This window comes from Cotesia glomerata, linkage group LG1 (assembly GCF_020080835.1).
Source record: "Cotesia glomerata isolate CgM1 linkage group LG1, MPM_Cglom_v2.3, whole genome shotgun sequence".
In the NCBI taxonomy this organism is placed as follows: domain Eukaryota; kingdom Metazoa; phylum Arthropoda; class Insecta; order Hymenoptera; family Braconidae; genus Cotesia; species Cotesia glomerata.
Window position 1 is genome coordinate 6,405,388 of NC_058158.1, and position 24,628 is coordinate 6,430,015.

Sequence of the window (24,628 nt, forward strand, 5' to 3'; positions counted from 1 at the left end):
ATAAATTTTTTATTGACAAAAATTATTACAAAAAAACTAAAAAAAAAATTTTATTTATTTGTAGTTCTAATTTAATAAATGAAGTAAAATCAAAAAATCAAAAATGTCGGCTAATTTTATTGTTATGACACCTGACCATTTTTTTTTAAACAAATTAATTTTTACATATCTACTTACTAAATAATTTTTTTTTTGTAATAAATTATTCAAAAATTGACATTTATCTGATTATATACTGAATGAAAATTAAATTACCCGACACCTGAAAATTTTTATAATTTTTATTTCATTGAAAACATTTAAAAAATTATCTGTGCAATTTTTTTTTTTAATATTTTTTTACTTGTAATTTAATTGATGAAAAAAAAATCATATAATAATTCTTTGAATTTTTATAACAAGCTAATTATTCTAAAAAAAAATTTTTTAATTCACACTTATAATATTTTTAAATTTCTACATATGAAATTTGTTTTCTAAATTTAATTGTTATAAAAATCTAAAAAGTTATCTATTAATTTTAATTTTATACTTTTTTTTTATTTATTTAATTTACAAGTAAATAAATTGTCTGTCATTTTCAATATTAAAAATATTATTTACTGTTGATTTAAAAAATCTCACACACTAAGTCAAAACGTCGCAAAAGAAGATTCCGTTGAAAGAAGATGATACCAGTAACGCCACCAGTTATTAGAATTATAAACTAACAAGAACTGAGGATGTGTATCGAAGATAAACACAATGCGGATATTTTTTTTATTATTTACAAGTCTACAATAAATGTAAAGTAATAGACCTAAGTATATATATATACAGTAATGTAATCCCAATAATCAAATATTAATTATTAATTATTCCGTGTGATCGTTAGTGTATTTAATAGATAATGACTATTTTTTTTTAGTGACTATCGTTTGTAATTCCAGTTAAAGTTGGACACGTGTCCAGGAAGTTGAGACAATCTGGTGAACAATAATACCCCATAGAGACGACAAATTTGATTGAATGTAGTGAATAAATAAACGAACAAAGATAAAAAATAACCGGCTTCAGTAAGTAAATAGAATAATGTCGACTGCATCGTCAGGACAGGTAGACGAGCTGGTGCAATCAGTAAGCCTGCATAATCCACGTAAATTAATATTTAATGGGTACATACTACCTTTTGTAACACTCGAAACTTTGTGGATATACTGCTGGGTGTTTATCTACGGTATTGATGATTATTTCCACGAAGGTCTTGTTGGTATTGGAGCAATAGGTCTCCTCCAAGGATTCCTTTGTCTTTGCTGTCAGTGGTCTGTACACGTCTACTGTTTTTTAAACTGTAGCACCGCTAAAGATCCTTATAAATCAACAATCGTCAAAGTTGTGCCCACTCCTAATAATGGTAGCTCTGAGCTGGTTAAATTGCACCACTCTAAGGACAACAAGTGCTGTTGGTTTATTTTCCAAAAGACCAAGTATTGCTGGGACGATGATAAAAAACAATTTCGTTGTCTGCAATTTCCTATAAACGATCTGATCAAGACTTATTCCAACTGGAAAGGATTTTCTGATGATCAAGAAGTCGCTGACACGGAAAATAAATATGGAAAGAATAAGTATGACCTTTTACTTTTAATTTTAACCCTCGGATTACACTAGGGGTCATTTTGACCCCAGAATTTTTCTTATCCAAAAATATTTCTCGTAAATAGGTTCGTTTGGGGGCGTCCGTAAATTACGTGAGGCATTTTTGAAAATTTTTTGACCCCCCCTCCCCCCTTGATAAGATTTCGTAAGATTTTCCCCAACTCCCTCCCCCCTCCCCTAATCTCATGCGAGATTCTTCAAAATTTATGTTTTGGCTGTAAACGTATTGGATTATTGAGAAAAAAAAAGCGCCATTCGGCTACACCCGACATGGATAGGTAGATTTCTTGTTTGAATATTGAAAAAAACACGTTATTAAAAGGCCGTAATGTCCTAAAATTTATTTTATATTATATTTTTGCAAATAACGACATGAGATTGACTATAACAAATAGATATTTAAAGACATCTACCTAAAAAATCGGATTTTTTACAGATAAAAGTCATTTGATGATAAAAGCTAAAATTTAATTTATTCTTGATTTTTTTTGAATTTTCTTAACTACGAAATAAATTGAAAAAAGTATTAAAAGTCGACGAACAATAGCTTAAATTGAAGATAATTAAACATATTATGACAAAATTTTATTAAAATTACGACATGAGACCGGCTACCACCGATAGATTTCTAAATAAATCTACCTAAAAAATTAGTGAATCCTATCGATCAATAATCAAATTAAACAATCGAGCGCTACTTTGCTGCTCTGCAGGGTTCAGACGAATACGACAAACACTATTGTGTCAAATTTGGCCATATTTTATTATAGAAATACTATTTCACGCAATTTTACACTGTTTTCTACTAGAGAAAAAATTACGTGATATTTGTTAAGATCCCCCCTCCCCCCTAAGTGAGATTTGGTAAGATTTAGCTTGATCCACTCCCCCCCTAGAACACCTCACGTAATTAATGGACGCCCCCTTTTTAATTAATTTTTTTAACATTAAAAACTATTTAATTCAAAATAATAATGATTGTATTCAAAAGAGTATTGTTTTACCTACCAAAAATGTAAGAAACTAAATTCCGATAAAACACATAGTTTCTAAGATATAATTCTTTGAAAGTCAAGTGGGGTCAATTTAACCCCGTGTGTACTCCAAAGTTCTGTTCGAAGGTGTGCACTCCGAGGGTTAATTAACTTTTTGAAGAAAATATGATTAATTATTACTTTTAATTTTTTAGTTTGGAAATGGAAATACCAGAAGCATGGGAATTATTCAAAGAACGCGCAATCGCGCCCTTCTTTGTCTTTCAAGTATTTTGTGTATTTTTGTGGTGCTTTGATGAGTACTGGTATTACAGTATCTTCACCCTGTTTATGCTAGTTATGTTCGAGTATATGCTGGTGCACCAGCAAATCCGTAACATGGCTGAAATTCGCAGGATGGGAAGTAAACCCTACATGATTACTGTATACCGAAACAGAAGGTGGAGAAGTATGCTGACTGATCAATTAGTACCGGGTGATATTGTTTCGATAACTAGATCTCAGAGTGATAATATCGTTCCTTGTGATATTTTACTACTGAGAGGACAGTGTGTTGTTGATGAAAGCATGCTTACAGGTAAATATTTTAGATAAAATACCAATCATTTTTTTATTCAATTAAATTAAATTTTTTTTATTTTATTTTCAAAGGTGAATCTGTGCCACAAATGAAAGAATCAGTAGAAGATATCGATAGTAATCAAGAACTAGACATATCAAGACAACACAAAATTCATATCTTATTCGGCGGTACTAAAGTCGTCCAACATACGCCTCCTAATAAGAATACATCTGGCTTACGATGTAATAAATAGATTTTTTTTTTATATTTTTCATTCAAATTATTTCAATTAATATTTTAATAAATTATTTTTGCAATAGCGACAGACAATGGCTGTGTGGGTTATGTATTGCGCACGGGATTTTCAACTTCACAGGGAAAACTTCTGAGGACGATATTGTTTGGTGTGAAGCGAGTTACTGCTAATAATTTGGAGACTTTTGGATTCATATTATTTTTACTTATTTTTGCGATCGCAGCAGCCGCTTACGTTTGGATCAATGGTATATACTATTTGCATTATTTATTTATTTTTTTTTACCAGTAGTTAATAATTGTTATTTTATTTAGGTACTGCTGATCCAACAAGGAGTCGATACAAATTGTTTTTAGAATGTTGTTTGATTCTTACATCTGTTATCCCACCAGAGTTGCCGATTGAATTGTCATTAGCGGTTAATTCATCATTGATTGCACTGTCAAAATTAGGTAAGTTTCTCTGAGATAGGGTAGAAGTACCGATTTTGGTCATTTTTGGCCACTTGATATTTAAGTTAATTTGTAAAATATTTAAGGTAGTACGAGCACCAAGGCAACTTTTGATAAAAGACTTGATTTTTTTTAAATATGAAGTTTAAATATATTTAAATAAATTCCGAAAATTTGAAGGAGATTGCCCGATTATTTAAATAAATAATTAACTTTGAAGTTGAGCAATTTAACTATTGGTCTTATGGGGTAACCTTCAAATATTGATACATTTCTGTATTTTTCTCGTGAAACTGTCGGTGAATATTTTTAAAAAATTTATGGATGAAAATAAATATATTAGTGATAAATTTAATTAAAAAAAATTTACACTTGCCCGACTAATTAAAGTGTATTAATTAAAAAAAAAAATAAATGCCGCCATTAGTCAATGTTAAACGTATATCTATATATTGAGAAAAATCATCCCCTTACCGCGTTGGAGTCGATACCTTTCCCCACCCCACCTAGCGCTCGTACTACCTTAACTATTTAAGTAAAATTTTTATAGAATTTATGAATTAATACATTTATACGAATTGAATTCATAAAGTCTTACGCTGATAAAAATATTTATACAATAATTTGAAAATAAAGTGGCCAAAAAAGGTACACTGGCCACAAACGGTACTTTTACTATAATTTTTAAATTAAAAAAAAAAAAATTGAATTTCATTTCGACGTTTATTTTTAGGTGTATACTGTACTGAACCATTTAGAATGCCGTTTGCCGGAAAAGTTGAGATATGCTGTTTCGACAAAACTGGCACACTAACAAGTGACAATTTAGTCGTAGAAGGAGTAACTGGTATTGAAGGTAAAACCGAGGTAATAAATGTTAATGATGCACCAATAGAAAGTGTACAAGTGTTGGCTACATGTCATTCATTGGTGCAATTAGACGACGGAATTGTGGGAGATCCACTGGAAAAAGCAACTTTGAAAGCTGTCAATTGGACACTAACTAAAAATGATGTGGTGATACCTAAAAAAGGACGAGCACGTCCTTTAAAAATAGTTCACAGACATCATTTCTCGTCGGTTTTAAAAAGAATGAGCGTTGTAGTTGGTTACAATATGCCTAATACTACAGAAACTAATTACATTGTCACCGTTAAAGGAGCACCGGAAACATTGAAGAATATGTACTCGTCAATCCCTGATAATTATGAATCAACCTATCTGTCGTTATCGCGTCGCGGTGCTCGAGTCTTAGCTCTCGGATACAAAAAGTTACCAGAAATAGTATCGCCTCAAGATCTAAGATCATTGACGCGCGATGATTTGGAATCAGAGTTAATTTTTGCCGGGTTTGTTATCATAAGTTGCCCATTGAAACCTGACTCGTGTTCTGTTATCAAAGAAATAATCAATGCATCGCATATTGTCGTAATGATAACAGGTGATAATCCATTGACAGCTTGTCACGTCAGTCGCGAACTACATTTTACTAAAAAACCAGTCACTTTGATACTAAGCAAAAGTAGTAAAGACAATTGGTACTGGGAAAGTGTCGACCAGCAGACAAAAGTACCTTTGGGTCTTGAAAATGTTCAAGTAAATGGTAAAGAAATTTGGAAAAAATATGCGCTCTGTTTAACTGGTGAGGGTTTAGATTATCTAAAAGATTACGATAATCATTTATTCACAAAATTACTACCACATATTGTAATATTCGCGCGTTGCGAGCCTAAACAAAAAGAATTTATAATTGTATCACTTCAACGGTTGGGTTTTGTAACTTTGATGTGTGGTGACGGTACCAATGACGTTGGTGCTTTAAAACACGCACAAGTTGGAGTGGCTATTCTCAGTAGCCCACCGGGAGAAAAAAAATCCTCATCACCGAGCCGTGAGCCCAATTCAAGCAACAATTCTCAATCAACTAATCCAAATGGATCTCAAACATCGACGAATAATCCTAACCGACCGCCAAATATGACCCGCCAACAGTTAAACAACATGCAGTTGCAACAACTACTGAAAGAAATGGAAGAACAAGATCAGACTGTTGTAAAATTAGGAGATGCGTCTATTGCCGCACCATTTACCAGCAAGCTATCGTCAATACAGTGCATATGTCACATTATTAAACAGGGAAGATGTACGTTAGTTACAACTCTGCAGATGTTTAAAATTTTAGCGTTAAATGCACTTGTGTTGGCTTACAGTCAATCAGTGCTTTACTTGTCGGGAATAAGGTTCACTGATGCTCAAGCAACAATACAAAGTTTTTTGCTGGCACTTTGTTTCTTGTTTATATCACGCTCTAAACCTCTCAAGACTCTATCTAAACAAAGACCACTGCCAAATATATTTAATTTGTACACAATACTGACAGTGTTGTTGCAGTTTGCTGTACACTTCTGTTGCCTTATTTATTTAGTTAGAGAAGCTACTGTTTACTCATCGCCTAACGATAAATTGAGAGACATCCTCTCGGATTTGTCTTTGGCACCATCGAATCCAATCAATAATACGGCTGTCGATGGAGCAAACGACGATGGAGATAATGACAATGAAGTTGAAGCAAATGTCGTCAATAGTGCGGTCTACATAATATCTATGGCATTACAAATATCTAATTTTGCTATAAATTATCGTGGAACCCCCTATATGGAGAGTTTATACGAAAATAAAGCCCTTTTCTATTCATTGAGCGGTAGCTTTGCTGCCGTTTTAGCTCTGGCTTTTGGAATTTCTCCTATTGCGGAATCGCTTAAAATAGTAGATTTTCCATCAGATTTTCGTATTATTTTATTAGCTGTTTTGATTTTTAATTTTGTTGCAGCTTACATTGTCGACAGGTCATGTAGATGGCTGTTCGGTGAAGGTAAATTACAAAAATTGTGATATATTATTGATAATTGATATTATAGACAATTAAATTTATAATTATTGCAATTTTACGGTGCGAATAAGAGAATTTCGGTAGACAATTATTTTTTAATAATTTTGGTACAGATTTGCGCGAGTAATTTAAAACAAGTTAAATTAATATTTTTGTGCCAAAATTTAGTTTTTTTTTTTTTTTTTTTGAAATGTGTAAATAAATTCAGATTTACAATTACTATTATTATTATTATTATTTAATTTAATTTAATTATTTCTGATCTGCAATATTTGACATAAATTGTGAATGATTTTTAACTTAATCAATTGTAAATGACTTTAAACGCGCAGTCTAATTAAACTAGTAGGCCAAAATTAAAAAAAAAAAAAAACTAAAAAAAAAGATCTTTTAATTAAAGGAATAATCACTTTTCATTATTTAGTTAGTGTAAATTTTAGACGAAAAAAAAAAAAATTAATTTATATCGTTACTAAGTGGCGTATAATAAAGTATAAAAATAAAAATGATATGAATTGTGAGTGTTTACATGAATTTATAACTGACCATATTTATAAATGTATATGAATAATCTACAATATTTAACAAATTTAATAATAGTAATTAATAATGACAACTTTGAAGATAAACAATTTTATAAATTTATTTAATTCATAATGAATAAGAGACATTCCATTGTATTTGTCAATAGAATATTTAATATTAATATCTCAACGACTTTGTGTTTAATTTTGCATCTGTGTGAATGAATAATAATAACAGCTAATTGTTTATCCGGTAAAACTGGTTTTTTGTTTGTATACACTTTATTACGTACAATCATTTAATTCTGTATACAATTTATTACGCCGTGTCTCGTTATTATATGAGTTGAGATTGAGGAGACATTTGTTTGTTAATTTTAAACTGCAATTTAGGATAAAAGCATAAAAATGTAATATTTGAATTATTGTTATCTTTGGTTTGATAATTATTACTTAAAGAGTGTTTTAAATAAAGAGTGAAATAATTGTGCATTATAAAAAATTAAAATAAAATAATTTAAATCATAAATGTATAAATACATCAATAATTGTTTTTGTGAATGCAATAAAAGCTGTCATTCCGAATTTGGAAATTTGTTTCACAATTGAAAAGTATTCTAAGGTCACTTGCACTTTTATTTATCAACTGACACATTTTTCTTAAGTATAATTGATAAATGTTGACAAATCAATGTTTTTAGTTTTGTCATCGATTTTGTTAGATGTTTAAGTTTAATTATTAGTTTTTAACAACAAAAAAATTTTTTTTTATCTCTTATCTGAGTCTAGACATGAATAAAGCTTTAATTCATTTAAGTCATCGGTTGACGAAGTTAGTTAAACATTATATATTTTATTTAACTTAACTGTGATCTTTAGTTTGTTAAAAAATATTTCTCCAAGCCGGTGACCTTTTAATTAATTATAATATATTTAATAAATGCGTACTGTAAGTAGAGAGGGAGAAATATTTTTATTTAAGTGGAATAATAATGATAGTGAATGTAAGTGATGGAGAAAGCGATTGGATCTGATATGATAAATTCTGTTCATCGACTTTGATACACTACTCGCGGCAGTACAAATCGAAATCCACTCAGATAAAGAAGACGATCCGTTTCATTTCACGTTAACGTAAGCTAAACGTTTTTCTCTACATTCCGATGGGTCAAAAATAAATTTTTTGAACTGAACCCGAAGAATGACTTCTAGCAGTGACAGACAGTGACTCGTATCGCGTTTATTCTTTACATTACATAAAATTTAATAAAAAAAACTAAATCTTTAAATAAATAATAGTGTCGTAAAGTTAAACTTGTTTGTTAGGATTTAAGTTTGTAAATTTTGATGAGTCAGGTTTTACAACACTAATAGTTAATTACGTCTATATCTTGTCTTTGTTTTGTGTATACTATAAAAATCCTATTGGATATATTATTTGTTTATTTATTTATCAATTTATACAAGTGTGTTGATAGAAAACCGTCGACTGATTATATTGAAATTTATTGCGGCGACCGAAGAGTTCTAATTTGCCGGCTGTGTTTTAGAATACTTTTCATTTAAATTATTTTTTAAAAATTCATTAAGTCATGTTGAAACAATTTAAATCCACTGTTTTTTTTATCTGGTTAATAATTATATGTTAAAATAATCTAGTGAACAATTAACTAATGATTGACGCGCATCAGCTAGCTTGTGGCATATGACCCGTGTTATTACTTGATCAATTACGTCTCGTTAGCGGTTGGTCAAGTATTTTTCTTACAAGTTAGTGTGATACTCGGAGTTTTAAAATCTTCATAGAGATACTTTTTTTAAAATTTATAATAAATTAAATAAAAAGTCAAAATGGAAAATTCAGAACGATGGTACTTTCATTGGGCAGACTGGCTAGTGTTTAGTGCAATGTTGAGTTTTTCAGCAGGAGCTGGAATTTGGCATTTTAAAAAAGCTAGTCAATCATCAACGATTGAATATTTACTCGGTAGAAAAAGTCTTAATGTTTTTACTGTATCTGCTTCTCTTATCGCCAGGTAAATTTTATATTTAAAGACTGTTAATTTTTTAGATAAATATTTAAATTACTTATATTTTTTTCTTGCAGTTTTATATCCGGAGTTACAATATTGGGAACTCCAACTGAAATTTATAATTATGGAACACAGTATTGGATAACAATTTTATCACTTTTAATATGTGGAATTATTGTTATTTTTGTTTACTTACCAGTATTTATGACTTTACGTTTAAATTCTTGTTATGAGGTATGTCTTTAAAATTGTTTCAATTTAAATAATTTATTATAACAATTAAAATTTTAAATTTTTGTTATTTAGCATATCTTCTAAGAATTTTTCAAATACTAATTAATAAAATAATATGTAATTTATTTTACAGTAAAGATAAGACATTTTAAATTGCTAACAGACAAAACATCAACAATTATTCAACTGTAAAATTTTTCAATCAATAAATAATTAATCATTGACTCAATTAATCAATTGTTTACTTTGCAGTATTTGGAAATGAGATTCAACCGATCAGTGCGACTGCTAATATCATTTTTTTTTGTAATTGACGTGGTAAGCATTAAAACTACAAACGTTTAAATTTATCCAATAATAATAAAAATAATACTTTTATCAGGTACTTTATCAATCAATTGTCCTTTACGTACCAGCGCTCGCACTTAATCAAGGTAATTTATATAATTATATATAATCTTCACGTAATTATTATATTTTATGGATTGAATCGTTATTGTTTTCAGTTACGGGAATAAATGTTTACGCAATTAGTGGTGTTGTGTGTTTTATCTGTGTATTTTACACCGTTTTGGTAAGTTTGCATTATTAAAATATAAACCTTTTTTTTTTTAATTTATTTGTTCAGTTATAAATAAATAAATAAATAAGTCAGAAAGTGGATAATGATGATTAAATAATTTCCTGTCTTTGGGATTACAATGCTGAGAGAAAATGTTTAGGAGTCTGTTGAAATGTTTATGAACGAAAAGGGCGTACTTACAATGGTGCATACTCAAGACCCCGAGACCAAGATACAATAGCCAGGAGCATCGAGTGCCTGTTGTTGGCCTTGCATATAACTCTTTATATACATATTTATTTATACAATATACGTACATAAAACTTTTATAATAATAATAGTATCTACTATAAGTTGTTTGGAAACTAACGGCAAGTTAAAGTGATTAATTATCCGTTTATATAATTATTTAAGTTATTAGTTAAACTTTAAATTAATCATTATTTATCGCTGTCAAGTAAATAATTTTATTTATTGCATAACTTATTTATTTATTTATCATTAATTAAACTACTGAAGTTAAGTTGCGAGAATAAAAATGTAAAATTTTGGTAATTAATTACAAGTTGGGCCTACAATTTTAATTTTCATTTTTTTGAACTAAATTTCTATTTGATTTTATTGATATAATTTTTTTTTTTTTAATGTATAGAAAAATGAATTTAAAAAAAAAAACATTTGATTATCACAATTTTAATAAATTTTCAAAGAAATTTATAAATTTTTCATAAAATTGTGATATTGAACTATTTTTTATTTTAAATTTTTCATTTTTTTATTTACTTTTCAAAAAAGTATATATCAAAAACATCAAAAAAAGATAAAATAGAAATTTTATCCAAAAACATGAGAACCAAAATTTTTTCCAACTTTTGAAGGCAAAAAAAGCTATCGAAATCTTTATTTTTTTCTTTCACGACATTTTTTTTTTTCATAAATGCGCCGTAAAAACAAGAAGAATAAAAAAAAATTAAGAAATGTTAATTTTTCACCTAGATATGGCCAAAAATAGGGCGGACCCCACTTGTAAATAATTGAGGAGCTGATTTTCAAAAGGGTATCTTTTCATATTTTAAAATACCAGTTTTCTGAACTTTTAAATATTAATTACTTCGAGAATTATAAAGATTTATAAATGAAAATCGAATTACAGCTTCATAACCGATAGCACTTTATAGCTAAATTAAAAAAAGTTCAATACAAATATTTATAATTGAAGATAACTAGTTTTTTGTCTCGATTAATCAAAAATGAAAAGATACCCTTTTGAAACTCAGCTCCTGAATTATCAAAATTTTAAAAACTATATTTGTTTAAAATTTAAAAAATCGAGTTTTAATTTATGATAATTATTTTTAAGGGTGGAATAAGAGCTGTAGTTTGGACAGATGCTTTTCAAGTTGGAGTAATGATTGCTGCTGTGGTAACAGTAACTAGTCTGGGTACTTATGAAGTTGGAGGTCCATCAGAAGTATGGAAAAAAGCATTGGAAGCTAAGAGAATACAATTTTTAAAGTTAGTAACCCAACATTTTTACTTTTTAATTAGTTTATTTATTTTTATATCAATCAATAAAATATTAAATTAATTAAATTTACAGCTTCGATCCTTCGCCCTACACAAGACATACCGTTTGGTCGGTTTTAATTGGATCTTGTATTTACAGTACGTCCTACATTGCCGTTAATCAAACCATAGTCCAGCGTTATAGTTCACTGCCGACAATGAAAGTCTCAAAAATGTAAATAATAACAATAACAGTAATAATAATAATAAAAAGTAATATTTAATTATTTGATTTGGAATTAAATTTCAGAGCAATAGCAGTATTCACCATTGGAATAATGCTTTTTATTTCTCTGACATGCTGGTGCGGGCTCGTATTATTAGCTTGGTGGTCTCCGCCAAAGTGTGATCCAAGAGCCTCAGGATTAATTAAAACAGATGATCAAATGCTGCCTGCTTATGTTATGCAGATCGCTGGTCATTTGTATGGAGTTCCAGGATTATTCACTGCCGGAATATTCGGTGCTGCCTTGAGGTATTTATTTGATCTCTATTACACATTTCTTCACAATATTAAATATGTATTAATTAATATTTAATATTGCAGTACTCTATCAGTAGGTTTGAATTCAACTTCGGTTGTGCTTTTAGAAGACTTTGTTAAAGGATATTTTAAATTAAAACCCACCGATCGTAATTCAACGATATTCGTCAAGTCTGTAGTTATATTTCTCGGTCTATTTGCAATGGGTTTTTTGTTCGTAATTGAAAAACTTGGCGGCGTATTAGCTGTAAGTTAAGAATAATTGTTTTTCTTTTTTTTTAATAATTATTTTCCTATAACGACTCTTTGTTCTCATTCTAGGTCACAGGAAGTTTATCCGCGATAGCTGCAGGAACTTCTTTTGGTGTTTTCACTCTAGGAATGCTCGTACCATGGGCCAATTCAAAAGTAATTAACTTTATGCTACTGAATTGATGGAAAATTTAATAAGTATCACTAGTATAAGTGACATTTCGATGGCTTGTTCTCTATTGTTAGCTCTCGTACTCTATTGTAAAGATTTTCTAATTATCGAACCCTTTTATGTCTCCCTTCTACTTTTCTGCTCAGTAATTCCCTACCTTCAAAGTGCTAATGAATATTAAGTTGAGAAAGCCCCTACAATACAAATTATATAATACTATTTATGGAAATAATTAAATAAAGAAAGTAAATTTGAAATATAAAAGGATTGTGTTATCGAAAATCTCTACAATGATCTTTATGTGATTTTGGACTGACAAGTTTCCTCAATTAATTGCAATAATATATTATTAAGAGAATAAGAAAAATTTTGTGTCCAGAATAGTCATATGATAAAATTGGTTTTTTTTATTTTTTAATTTTAAATTAAAAATTTTTTTTTGTTAATTTTAAATTAGAAATTTTTTTTTTTAATTTATTTTTTTTTTAAACTTATTAAGGATTAGTTTTTTGATTTGGAATAAAATTATAATCTGTATTATTCATTATAATATACTTATTATTCATATATATTTGATTGCAAAATGCACTTGAAAATGATGATGTAAAAATAGGTACTATCTGCAGATAGATTCTAGTTAAATTCCAAATGGACGCCACTTCTATGTAATATGGGACTGACGAGCATGCGCGTGGTACTGACAACCATCTGAGACAAATAAATCTCAGATGGCTCTGAGCCCCATCTCGGATTGAACTGAAATAAACGAAAACTGTACCTACTACAATCTACATAGAAGTAGTAACCATTTGTAAATTTTTTTCACTATAGATGGAACTAGGTTCCGTCCAACATGGAAACCAGTTAAATCTCGTTTTTTACGTGATACTTAAAAATTTTTTTTTTTATTTAAAGGGAGCACTTGTAGGCGCAATAGCAGGATTTGCATTAGCAGGATGGTCTAGTCTCGGCGCTAATGCGATGATTGCCACTAAGGCTATTATTGCAAAAAAACTTCCTGTAGATTTAAATTATTGCTCGAGAAATGTGAGTCAAAGCTTTATAAACCAATTTCCCGTGGATCACAGGTATTTATTTTATTTGTTTGTTTGTTTGTTTATTTTATTTTTTATTTTTTATTTGTTTAAATTTGTGTGTAATATTTAACAGTGAGGATGATGTGTTTCCACTGTATCGGCTGTCCTACCACTGGTTCGCCGGCTTGGGAATGATCACTGTTATAATAGTGGGAGTAATAGTGACCTGGATAACAGGACCAGAGGATATAATAAATGTCAATCGGGATTTATTGTCTCCAGTGATTCATAGGTAGTTTTTTTATCAGAATAATAATTTTAAATATTTCAATAAATTTAAATTCAATTCCATTTAAATTTAAGGTTTCTGCCGGACCTTAAAAATAACTTAGAATTGGCCAAGTGGCAACAGAGGGCAAATGGAGACTCACAGGCTTCTAATTATTTGAATGATGGAGCACATATAACAACTCCGTTAAACGAAAATGTACCTCGATAATTATTAACAAACTAATTTAATTGTCATCAGTTGAATAATTTAATTTATTTAAATTTTCTAGACTATATAATATACATATAAATGTATTGTAGAGTACATATCAAGTGCCATTGAATAGAAAGCATTGAATAAATTCGTCAGCTGTATATTTGTAGTTAAAATCAGAAGGTCCTGGTAATTTAACACGTCCAGGGTAGTTTCTGTTAAGTGAGTTTGTTTGATTTTCAAGCTTTAGTGATTCAGAGTGACCGTTTGAGAAGGTGGTGCCGAGCGGAGAGCGGAGAGCGAACAGTGAAAGCTCCGGGTTCTGATGTTGTGTACGTCTACACCTTTAAACTCCAACTGGGATATTAACCAGCTTGTTATAAGGCAAAGCAACGTTCAAACATCCTTATTAAGGTGGCGCAAATAGGTCGGTCTCACGTACCGTTTACTTGCCCTAGTTAATTGAATTTTCGCTAGCCAAAGTGCGGTCACTCAAAAGCACAACACTCACTCACCAGTCACCATGTAATTAACTAGCTCGACTCGATGAAGTCAGGCTTTTAGTAATAAACATCAATCGATAATAAATTATTTATATACAAATGTAAATATCAATATTATTATTATTATTATTATTTTATTGTTTCAAGTTCAATAGATTAATTATTTAAAAGTCAGCGATGTTAAATTAATATTTATGTACACACTCTCGATGTGGATTGTGTCGGTGTGAATTTATATGATTTAAATTGAACATGAGTACACATGGAGAGTATACACGTGGAGAAATCATCGGGATCGTGAGACTGCGTACGCGATAGAGATTGTACTCTGAATGGGGCTAGTTTGAAATAGTTAACAGGCCTTCAAGAGAGTACAATCGCCGAGCGATTGGTTCATCCTGCCTACAATCACACGCCGAATTATACATCCTTTAACACCGAGTAGAGATCTTGCAAATCCATGCACGCACAACTTTAACTACCCATCGGTCACAATTTTCTTTTTATTATTTTTATTCAGATTTTTCGCATTTCAAAAAATTCCATTCAATTTTTCTTTAATTTTTTCCCTTCATTCGTCACCCGTCTGAATTACCTCTATTGAACTGTAAAATATTCACAAGTTGTTTTTTATATGAATTCATCCTTGTAGTAACAAGAATAAGATAAAAATAGCTGTATCAATATAAATATGAATATTAAAAATAAAATTACATTAATTATTAATCAAATAGTATTGTGTGTACCTGAAGAATAAACAATGCGTCGAGTAATATTATTTAGTATAGGATGTAGTAGATGTGGACGGCAGTGTGTACGAGTATTGTGTATACATGAAGCGTGTGACAATCTCTTGGACAAATATTAGCCCCTGCTCGTCTAATCCGCCGGCAAGCTACCGTACTATCTTTGAATTATCTCGACCATGGAATTGGATTCTTAGAGAGTTAATTGGACACAGAGGATATTGTAGTTGGGGATGAGGATAGGCACTGAAGTCGTTAGATAAACGAGGAATGGAAAATCAACGTGATGCTAGTAGTGGTGGTATCGCTGCTGGTGCCTTAACGATAAGCAAACAGCTTTGAGCACAAGCACATGATATAATATTTGATTGTTATAAAATAATAATATACATTATTTCAATGGTTGCTTAAATAATCCTCTCTGTTGTTATTATTATTTTTAATTATTTATTTCTTTTCTTTTAATATCCCGTACAAAAAAAATTTACGTTCATGATGAATTTCCGGATAAACTTCAGATTGTGAAACAAATATGAATTTCATGATGAATTTCAGTTGATGTTCATGCTGAACTTGAAATGAATTATATAGAAAACTACTAAAACAAATAGATTTTTAACTAGTAAAACAAATCATTAGAGTCGATGATCATAAAATATCTTGTCCAATTCACACTGACTCAACGGTCTCAAAAATCAAAATTTAACAGCTATTATTGAATAAATTTTTAAATGCAAATTTAGACAAGGTGTGAATCATTATTTCGAAATTCATCATGAATTACACGCTGAGTTCCAGCTGAATTTCGTGATGAATTTGGAACAAATTATGTATGAAACTTACTTTTCCAATTGTATATTGGAATTCTTATTTTTATTTACACTGACTCATCATTTACGATTCTTAAACTTCTATCTGGATAAATTTTTTGAAGTAAAAAAACACAATATGCAAAATAATATTTCGAAATTCATCATGAAATTCAATTCCAATATAATCGACGGCGAATATATTTTTACGAATTAAAAAAATTAAGTTTCATGTACAATTTGTTTCAAATTTATCATGAAATTCAGATCTTGTCTAAATTTGCACTTAAAAATTTATTCAATAATAGCTGTTAAATTTTGACTTTTGAGACTGTTGAGTCAGTGTGAATTGGAATTTAGTATATTACACACCTAGGGAAGTAAAGTAAGAAATGTCTCATATCACATGTAATTGTTGGCCGAGGCGAAGCCGAGGTCAACAAACATGTGATCTGAGGCTTTCTTATTTACTTCCCGAGGAGTGTATACTATTTTTTTGTCCGACGAAGGCGGAAAGCGGCAACTTAGTTTAGCGCAGCGGGACGAAAGTTGCCACTTTCCGCCCGGAGGGCAAAAAAAGATATTTTACGACCATCGACTCTAATGATTTGTTTTATTAGTTAAAAATCTATTTGTTTTACTACTTTTCTATACAATTCGTTCCAAGTTCAGCATCAACTGAAATTCATATTATTTCATAATCTGAAGTTCATCCGGAAATTCATCATGAACCAAAATTTTTTGTAATATATTAAAAGTCAAGTTAAATAATAATAATAATATCGTTGATGCGATTATTCGAGCAGTAGTTGAGGTTGCAGAGTTTGTAATGTAAATTAACGTATTTATTTGGCGAAAAGTTGTTTGGATACCGTATATGTGCAAGCAGGTTAAATGTAAGCTGGTTACAGTAGTTCGAAAGGACGTAAGCTCAACCCAGTACACACCGGCATAAAGGTATACTATGCGCTGTCTCTGCTGTTATATACCCTCTGATGTCGCGGTAACCTCAGATCAAATAACCTGCTCGGATCTGTGTTCTCCAGTTTATATATCTGTCACGACAGACGACTAACGGAATAACTAATTTATCAATTCTTCGGTTCGGTTGACTTCGATTTCCCGAGACTATTTGCGCACTCGTGCAAACAAGTCCATTGCTAATTCAAACTCTCTGCTGCTCTACCTCTTGTCTACTCTCGAGTATCAATGGTACCAATGTTTGAACCAAAATCATTATAGACATACTGAGATCGGTAAAGATACACCACTTGTATATAAACTGATTTGCTTCAAACGGTTTTATACATTTTTAATTTTATACTCGTCCTATCTGACAGTAATTCTCAGTCTTGTCTGTTTTCAATCCAACGAGATTGATTAATTAATTAAAAATTATTGCTGCGATCGAGATTGAACAGCGACTGTACTCAATCGAGAGCAGAGAGTATTTATTATGAATAGTTGATTAATTGAAGACAATGGATTGGTGTAGAGTAATTGAGATCAAGAGGATGAGAAAGAGGAAGATGTAGATGTAGATGTTGATGTTGATGATGCACTAAGCAATATTTCAAAGTAACGGTATTTAGTTGGAACGTCGCACGACTGTCATCCAGGATGAAACGGTTCCCGTAGCTGTAACGCTGGAGACATTAAGCGTAATGAATTACCAGCCGAGAGGAGTAATGTGTCTTAATTATGCCGGGCGGCGCAATAATTATGTAATTAGGCATTGTTTGCCGACCAGTCCCTAATCACAACCCTGATGTGATGCTGCGGAAATCTCGTCACGACATAATGTATCTTCCCTTGTATTGCTCCTTGGATAATATTATTGATCCATTTTAAACTCATTATTCTTATATAATCAGCTTACTTTGTAATTATATACACATTGAAAATCTTGAATTACATAAATTATACTAATTAATCAAATTATAGTTTGTTTTTGTAAAATAAATAATTTAATGATCGAGTATAAGAAGAAAATTGTATCATTAAATTATTACGTGACAGCTATTTTAATTGAAATTATTAACAGAAAAATTAATCTATATTATTAAGAGAATAAGCGAAATTTTGTGGCCGGTGTATTTATATGATAAAATGGGTTTTAATAGTTAAATTTGGTATCGTTGGAAAAGTCTTGATCTGAAGCTGTGCCTTTTCATGGTTTCATATCATTCTCACCAATAGTCAATTTATGATGATAAGTATTTAGGCTGCATTCGAAAATGCTCTATCCCTAGATACATAAGTAAGAAATGACCTTGTATCTCGTGAACTATTGACATTTTTTAAAATATAAGCTCATCTCGACATTACACTCATCGAGAGCTTTTATTTGAGTACCCACATCAATTTTTCATATATTTATATATATATATATATATATATATATATATATATATATATATATATGTATGAAAAATATATCAAAATGCATGTGGGTATTCAAATGAAAGCTCTTGATGAGTGTAACATCAAAATGAGCTTATATCTTAAAAAATGTCGATAATTAAGAAATGACCTTGTATTTTGTCATCTACTGACATTTTTAAAGATATAAGCTCACCCTGACATTACACTCTTCGAGACCTTTCATTTAAGTACCCACATCAATTTTTCATATATTTATTTATATTATATATATTTATTTATATTAGTGTAACATCGGGATGAGCTTATATCTTCAAAAACGTCAATAGTTAATAAAGTACAGTGCAATTTAACAAAAGTCATTATTTAATGAAGCAAAATTTTATTTATTTATAGTTTATTAGTCACGGCAGTCACATAGTGACTGCAAGGTTGCTAGTTTTATATAATTGATAATTTTTTTATGGTTAATAATAAAAATTAAAAAATAGTTGTTGTATATGTAGTGTAATAATATAATTTTAATAAACATACCGTTGATTAAGTGTTACCATAAGATGTTAGATTGTCACTGCTAAATATGTAGCCAGTACATTAATATTTATACGAGAAATCAAATCCTTAAAGCCGGCAATATCGTGTCAGAACGCGTAGACGAGTCAACGAAAATGTAAGATAAACACGAGTAGAGGTTGCTGTGTACCTCCCATAAGCCTAGTGATAAATTTCTCAAGAAGGCCTACACTAGCATGACGTACAGAACTATACCTTTTAAGTGAGATTCAGTCTCTGACGAGTAAAGGACTTAACACTTTAGCTTTGCAGAGTCAATGGAATAAAATTTACATCCCTTAACCGTATTACTGCAGGTAATGCAACGGTGGATTAACAAGTCTCATATGTTCCTATAACGTCGGTTGATAATAAACAATAATGTTGGTTTGACAGTCACTTGCTTGTGTAGCAAGTGATATGATTATTATCATAGCCATGGAAAAAATTATCAGTTTTTTTAAAAGTTCCAAACCGGATAGCTGATAGTTATTTAAAAGTAATAATAAAAAAGTTAAGATAATTATTCCGGCGTTGCGGCGTGACGGAATAGAGCACAATGGCTTAGAATTATTCATAATTTAAAGCAAGTAAGTTTAATAAAGTTGAATAAGAGGGTGAGCATTCATCAGAGCGGTCTGAGACGTATACCTCCACAAGGAAGGAAGGGGTTATAAATACATCGTCAAGACACCCTTTTATATCCATATATATATGTATATAAATATATATAGTAAAATAGAAGAGAAAGGAATAGAATAAGGAGGTTAGTTACATTACACACTCACAGTTATCTCTCGTTCATTTGCATATCCAAAGTCCGCTTTCAAGCTCTCACATCTTTCCGTCTTGACAAATTTTCGTACTGAATAAACGCTAACGCGAGGTCTTCAGTCTTCTAAACCTAAAACGTTGTGTTGATTGTATATAATTACTAGCTCCATTTTATTTTTTTAAAATACTTACTCATATCAGTTGACTTCGATCTAATCATTTTAATTTCGATTCGAAATTTTCGAATCACTTTGTTTTTATTTCTTCGTTGCACACCGACGTCACTTGTCACTTGTCACTATTCGTTCGTCTACTGAGGCCCAGAACGGTGGCGGGAAGCCATCTATCGAATAATGCGCAACTTCATTGTTGAAACAATTGAGTGAAAATTTTTGGAGTACACCGGGACGACACGGCTCCGTTCACTTATGACTTCGCACAAAGTAAGCCGGACGTATTTTTTAAGCGCGTTTTCATTTTTTTTTTGTATAATTATAAAATAATTAAATGAGTTTATTTATTAAATTTTGGCGAAAGTAATTTTTAAGCAGTTGGAAAATTTTCAATCGAACTGAAAGATTATTAAACGAATTATTTTAGTTGTCTTATTATTATTATTGATCAGAGCTTGTGAGAGGTTGGTTTTTATTGTTGTTATACATAATACTAAAGTTAGCCGACGTTTTTGATTTTTTGTTGTTTTTTTCAATTATTAAATTATAACTAAAAAATATTTTTAAAAAATTGCACGTGTAGTTTTTTTAATTTTTTACAAATGAATTTTTTGTAATAATTTTTTCAATAAAAAAAAATTCTAGAAATTTTTAGTTGTCGGCTAACTTAATTATCGTTTGTTATACTTGTTTGTAGATTAAATCGAATTAATTACTGTTCACTATTATATAAATTTATTAAAGGAAATTATTATTCAATTATTTTTTTAAAAAGTTTTTTTTTTATTTGAAATTTCGCGGTCGCGTAAAAGTATTATTTATATTTTAGTTAAAATTTTTATTTTTAATAAAAAAATTTAGTTTATGAAAAATTAATATTTAATTATTTAAATGAAAATAATTTTTTAGAATTAATAGTAGTTGATTTAAAAAAATTGAGTTGAAAATCGATAATTGATTTTAAATTCGAGATTCGCGATAATATCGATTATTCTCATCAAAGATGGCGGCAAGACAGTTGGCGGGTATTCACCGGGAGAGTTACTCAATTTTATTTCCGAATAAAAAATTGTCGTTGGCACATTTATTTGTGCATAAATAATCTTTCCTGTAAATAGAATGAATAAATAACACCGCGGCGTAATAGTAATAGGTTTTTTTTTTCCATCGTTGTCGTTTGGAATCCTCATAGTTACTTTTTGCTACCTTCACGTGAATTTTTTTTTATCTAATATGTGAATACTTAAAAAGTCTGATCGATAATATTATTGCCGGTGTAATTTCAGTTGGATAAATATTTAATATAGAGTACAAAGTCGCAAAATGTAGAAAATAATAAATAAATAATTCAACAATATGGCGGCATTGTAACTAAATCGAAACTCACGCGCTTTTTTTTTTTTTTTAGTTTCAATAAAATGGTGATGGTTACTTTTAGCGCGAATTTATCCCCGACCATTTTTTTATTTATTTTTGTCGTTAATTCACTCTAAAAAGTGTTGTTAAAACCTCAATGCGTCGCCGGTAACGTGATAATTGTTTTTATGTAAAAATTATACTTGTTTTTACGTATATGTTTTTGTTTTTGAGTAAATATTCAACAAACGCGATCGTTCGTTGTTGCAAATTTATTGTGCGCGAGATTCGTAAATAAAAAAATTAACAATTCCTTGAGGTTATAATAATGAAAATAACGCTTCAATAAATAAAATAAATATGTGAGTATTTGAAAAAAATAAACTAAATTTACAAGTGTTAATAATAATTATCTAAAAAAATTTTTATTTTTTTTAGCTTGAGAAATTATTTTACCAAATATCTATTGAATAGACATTCCTTAGTGACAAAAAACTAATAAAAAAAAAAAAAAAAACAGTGTTAAAGGTAAATTTATTTTAAAAATTGAATTTTTTACAGAAATTTTCAACAATCAAAATTATTTAATAGATAGATAAATTTGTTACATTGTACAGCAGTAAGAACTGCCTTTTACAATTTTTTCATCACAATTGTACTGCCTCTCTCTATTTCACTGCGTTCGAATTTCTTTCAAATTTTCACTGCGTTCTAAGTTTCTGCCTTTCAAATTTCGCACATAGATATCGCAACCTGCTCTTTCAACTTTTTATAAGATCTGCGTATCTCTTGCGGCTGTGGACCGACTTGTGCTTCCTGTACTGTATTTACCCTATTCCTCACCTCTTTCGAATGGCTGTTGGAATAGTGGCGATGGGGAAACCACAGAGAAAACCCATGCCAGTACAAGTCGGCTACCGGAGCGACCCCCGACGGTTGGTTTGGAACTATTCGAATAACCGTCGGGGCTCGAACCCTCGCCTCACGGCATGATGTACAAACGAATTAACGATATAATGATTTAACCCGCTCGGCCATCCTGCCGCTTCAAAATTATTTAATAATTTTTTTAGATTCAATAGCAGCAGTGAATAGAGAGACATCGGCAGTCCGACAGCCAACAGAGAAAACTACTTGGTCAAGAGTATTCCCCCTTCCAAACCAACGTTTTGGAGCATAAATATCGGTGCTATGATGGTATGTAAATTGAAAAATAAAAGAACTTGCATGTTATCTTACAATCTCGGCACAAGAGTAGACGTTGAGGCGGAGTAAGTGCCTTGTCCGAAGAGTCATAAAGACTCTAAATCCTAAGTCCCCTTGAAAAAAAAAGTTAAAGTAAAAGGAAAAGTTGACTTAGAGCTTACTTATATGCTATGGAAATCACATAAAATTGTTAGTTACTGGTAAAACAACAAATAGGTAGTTTTTGAATGCTATCGTGCGTAGTACTGGGTGCTGAGTGGCAGCTAAAACTAAACGTACTCACACAGGTTTATTTATATGCTAATTTCATGATCATAAAGTAAATTGTGGTGCAGTGGTTGTTGCATTAGATTGGTTTGTTTAATATTATACCCTAATCTCATGCTCGTATGTTTATGAACCGAAGGTTTTGCTCACACCGTATAAATTTGATAAATTTATTCGGTAGAGTTGTTGCTAAAGGATTCATAGTCGTTTGTTGTTGATCCACATACAAATATATTATTTACTTTGTATAATATTGTATAAATACTAATTTTAATTGAATTTATTTAAGTAAATCTCGACATGTCATGTGAAAAGCTCCACTGCATTCTATTGTGGTAAAATATAGCTAACGAACCGTATTAATATGAATCCCACTGGTGGTATGTCGATTCATATGTATACATGTGTGTTTCAATTGGTAAATATCATGATGATGGTCGCGGGTGTTTTTGGTCGAGTGGGCAGTACAGTCTCGAAAGTAATTCTTGTACAGGGTAAACGTGAGTATACTCAACGTATACATGTAGGCAAACGCTTTAATATAGTCACCGTCAATCGTTTAGACAATCGCAATTACTGACAACGATTCCCGCAGGACGTCATGCTAATTAATATAACCGTTTGGACAATTTCGTTTGGGATTGACAGGAAAATGCGTTTGGAAGTTGCGTGAGAATTTAGTGTCATTCTCTTGCATCTGTTCTGTTAAATTGTGACAAAGTGGTGTTAAGGGCCGGGTGAGGGAGACAGAAAGGGATAAAGAGAGAGTGGGAGAGGAAGGTTAATAGGGGGTTAGTAGTAGGAGAGGGTTCATCAGTAGCCTCGCAATTTGTCAGGTGGTAGACGAGAGACGGGAATAAATGGACAATTACATAAATACAATGTTTGACGTCATTTCAATGACGCGAGAGACACCTGTGATTGATTGTTAATTGCCTCGGTTTGTTACCCAGAGCTGCTGGTGGTGGTGGAGGTGCCGGTGGGAGGTTGACCCACTGGCGTTCGTTGGTGCCACCAACTAATTCAATTCAGCTGATCGATTCAGAAGAGGTTTTCCACGCCGTTTTATTTTTTATTTTGTTAACATACATATTCACATCCTGTGTTTATTTTATCCATCTACTAGTGTACTAGTATACTAGTATAAACGGCTAGCTCACTATTTATCTATCTATTTTTTTGTATATTCTTTTTATTTATTTTTACGTTTTGTTTTATGAAACCCAATTTAAAATAAAATTCCTCGTATATATATTTCATATAGATACAAATTTTGTTTGTTCATGCGAGCAAATGTTCCAAAGGTTTGCCCAAATTTTATCACTAATTTGAGCTAAATATTTACCCGAGTGTTAGTTTTTAAAAATACAACACTGCTTTGATCGAGGATGTTGAAATAAATTGATGTAAATTATTACTTTCTTTTTTAAATTTTATTATTATTTTTTTTTTAAATTTATTTTTTGTTTCGACCACACCAGCGAGTCATTAAAAATATACGGCTTTCTGGCTAACTACATATCATTATGTGAGCAGTACTGGTGGACATACTGAATGACTGAGCGTTTAAGTTGGACAAAATACATCCACCTAACCGGGACGAGCTACCTCTTCGCATGTTAATTTATTTTATGGCTTCAGAACTGTAGACACCACAGAGACCCTACATGCTAATTCCCTTCTTTTCTCTTACTTCGTTTACTTAATTTCATTTTTAAC

General features: G+C 30.6%; 3 protein-coding genes across 6 annotated transcripts in view; all 3 read left to right on the forward strand.

Annotated features, from left to right (window-relative positions):
• The first annotated feature begins 696 nt into the window (after nucleotides 1–696).
• On the forward strand, nucleotides 697–7,254 carry LOC123261725 (endoplasmic reticulum transmembrane helix translocase). 3 transcript variants are annotated; one of them, XM_044723505.1, is made up of 7 exons: nucleotides 697–823; nucleotides 908–1,607; nucleotides 2,828–3,210; nucleotides 3,285–3,437; nucleotides 3,516–3,698; nucleotides 3,766–3,903; nucleotides 4,637–7,254. In XM_044723505.1, exons 2-7 carry the CDS (start codon nucleotides 1,072–1,074, stop codon nucleotides 6,793–6,795), a joined length of 3,552 nt encoding a protein of 1,183 aa, XP_044579440.1. In that variant the 5' UTR covers nucleotides 697–823; nucleotides 908–1,071; the 3' UTR covers nucleotides 6,796–7,254. The 3 variants fall into 3 exon arrangements, with proteins under 3 accessions (XP_044579440.1, XP_044579448.1, XP_044579454.1); XM_044723513.1 differs by having other exon boundaries at nucleotides 719–818; XM_044723519.1 differs by having other exon boundaries at nucleotides 737–785.
• An 860-nt stretch (nucleotides 7,255–8,114) lies between these two features.
• On the forward strand, nucleotides 8,115–14,756 carry LOC123261760 (sodium-coupled monocarboxylate transporter 1). Of its 2 annotated transcripts, XM_044723543.1 has the most exons (14): nucleotides 8,977–9,353; nucleotides 9,425–9,584; nucleotides 9,837–9,902; nucleotides 9,967–10,018; nucleotides 10,091–10,158; nucleotides 11,507–11,661; nucleotides 11,747–11,887; nucleotides 11,963–12,187; nucleotides 12,260–12,443; nucleotides 12,518–12,604; nucleotides 13,536–13,708; nucleotides 13,791–13,949; nucleotides 14,021–14,144; nucleotides 14,218–14,756. In XM_044723543.1, the coding sequence occupies exons 1-14, from the start codon at nucleotides 9,169–9,171 to the stop codon at nucleotides 14,224–14,226; spliced, it is 1,788 nt and encodes a 595-aa protein (XP_044579478.1). In that variant the 5' UTR covers nucleotides 8,977–9,168; the 3' UTR covers nucleotides 14,227–14,756. The 2 variants fall into 2 exon arrangements, with proteins under 2 accessions (XP_044579468.1, XP_044579478.1); XM_044723533.1 differs by having other exon boundaries at nucleotides 8,115–9,353; nucleotides 14,021–14,756.
• A 7,798-nt stretch (nucleotides 14,757–22,554) lies between these two features.
• LOC123275313 (LIM/homeobox protein Lhx9-like) overlaps nucleotides 22,555–24,628 on the forward strand; it is a 209,919-nt gene continuing 207,845 nt past the window's right edge. Inside the window, exon 1 of the mRNA XM_044743347.1 lies at nucleotides 22,555–22,633. The gene's annotated coding sequence lies outside the window, so the exon portion shown is untranslated. The remainder of the gene's footprint in view (nucleotides 22,634–24,628) is intronic.

Coding starts and splice junctions, on each gene's coding strand:
- LOC123261725 (XM_044723505.1), top strand. CDS start 1,072: ATGTCGACTGCATCGTCAGGACAGGTAGACGAGCTGGTGCAATCAGTA. Junction 1,608..2,827: donor AATAAATATGGAAAGAATAA/GTATGACCTTTT, acceptor TTAATTTTTTAG/TTTGGAAATGGAAATACCAG. Junction 3,438..3,515: donor GAATACATCTGGCTTACGAT/GTAATAAATAGA, acceptor TTTTTGCAATAG/CGACAGACAATGGCTGTGTG.
- LOC123261760 (XM_044723533.1), top strand. CDS start 9,169: ATGGAAAATTCAGAACGATGGTACTTTCATTGGGCAGACTGGCTAGTG. Junction 9,585..9,836: donor GTTTAAATTCTTGTTATGAG/GTATGTCTTTAA, acceptor TTTACTTTGCAG/TATTTGGAAATGAGATTCAA. Junction 11,888..11,962: donor ACAATGAAAGTCTCAAAAAT/GTAAATAATAAC, acceptor ATTAAATTTCAG/AGCAATAGCAGTATTCACCA.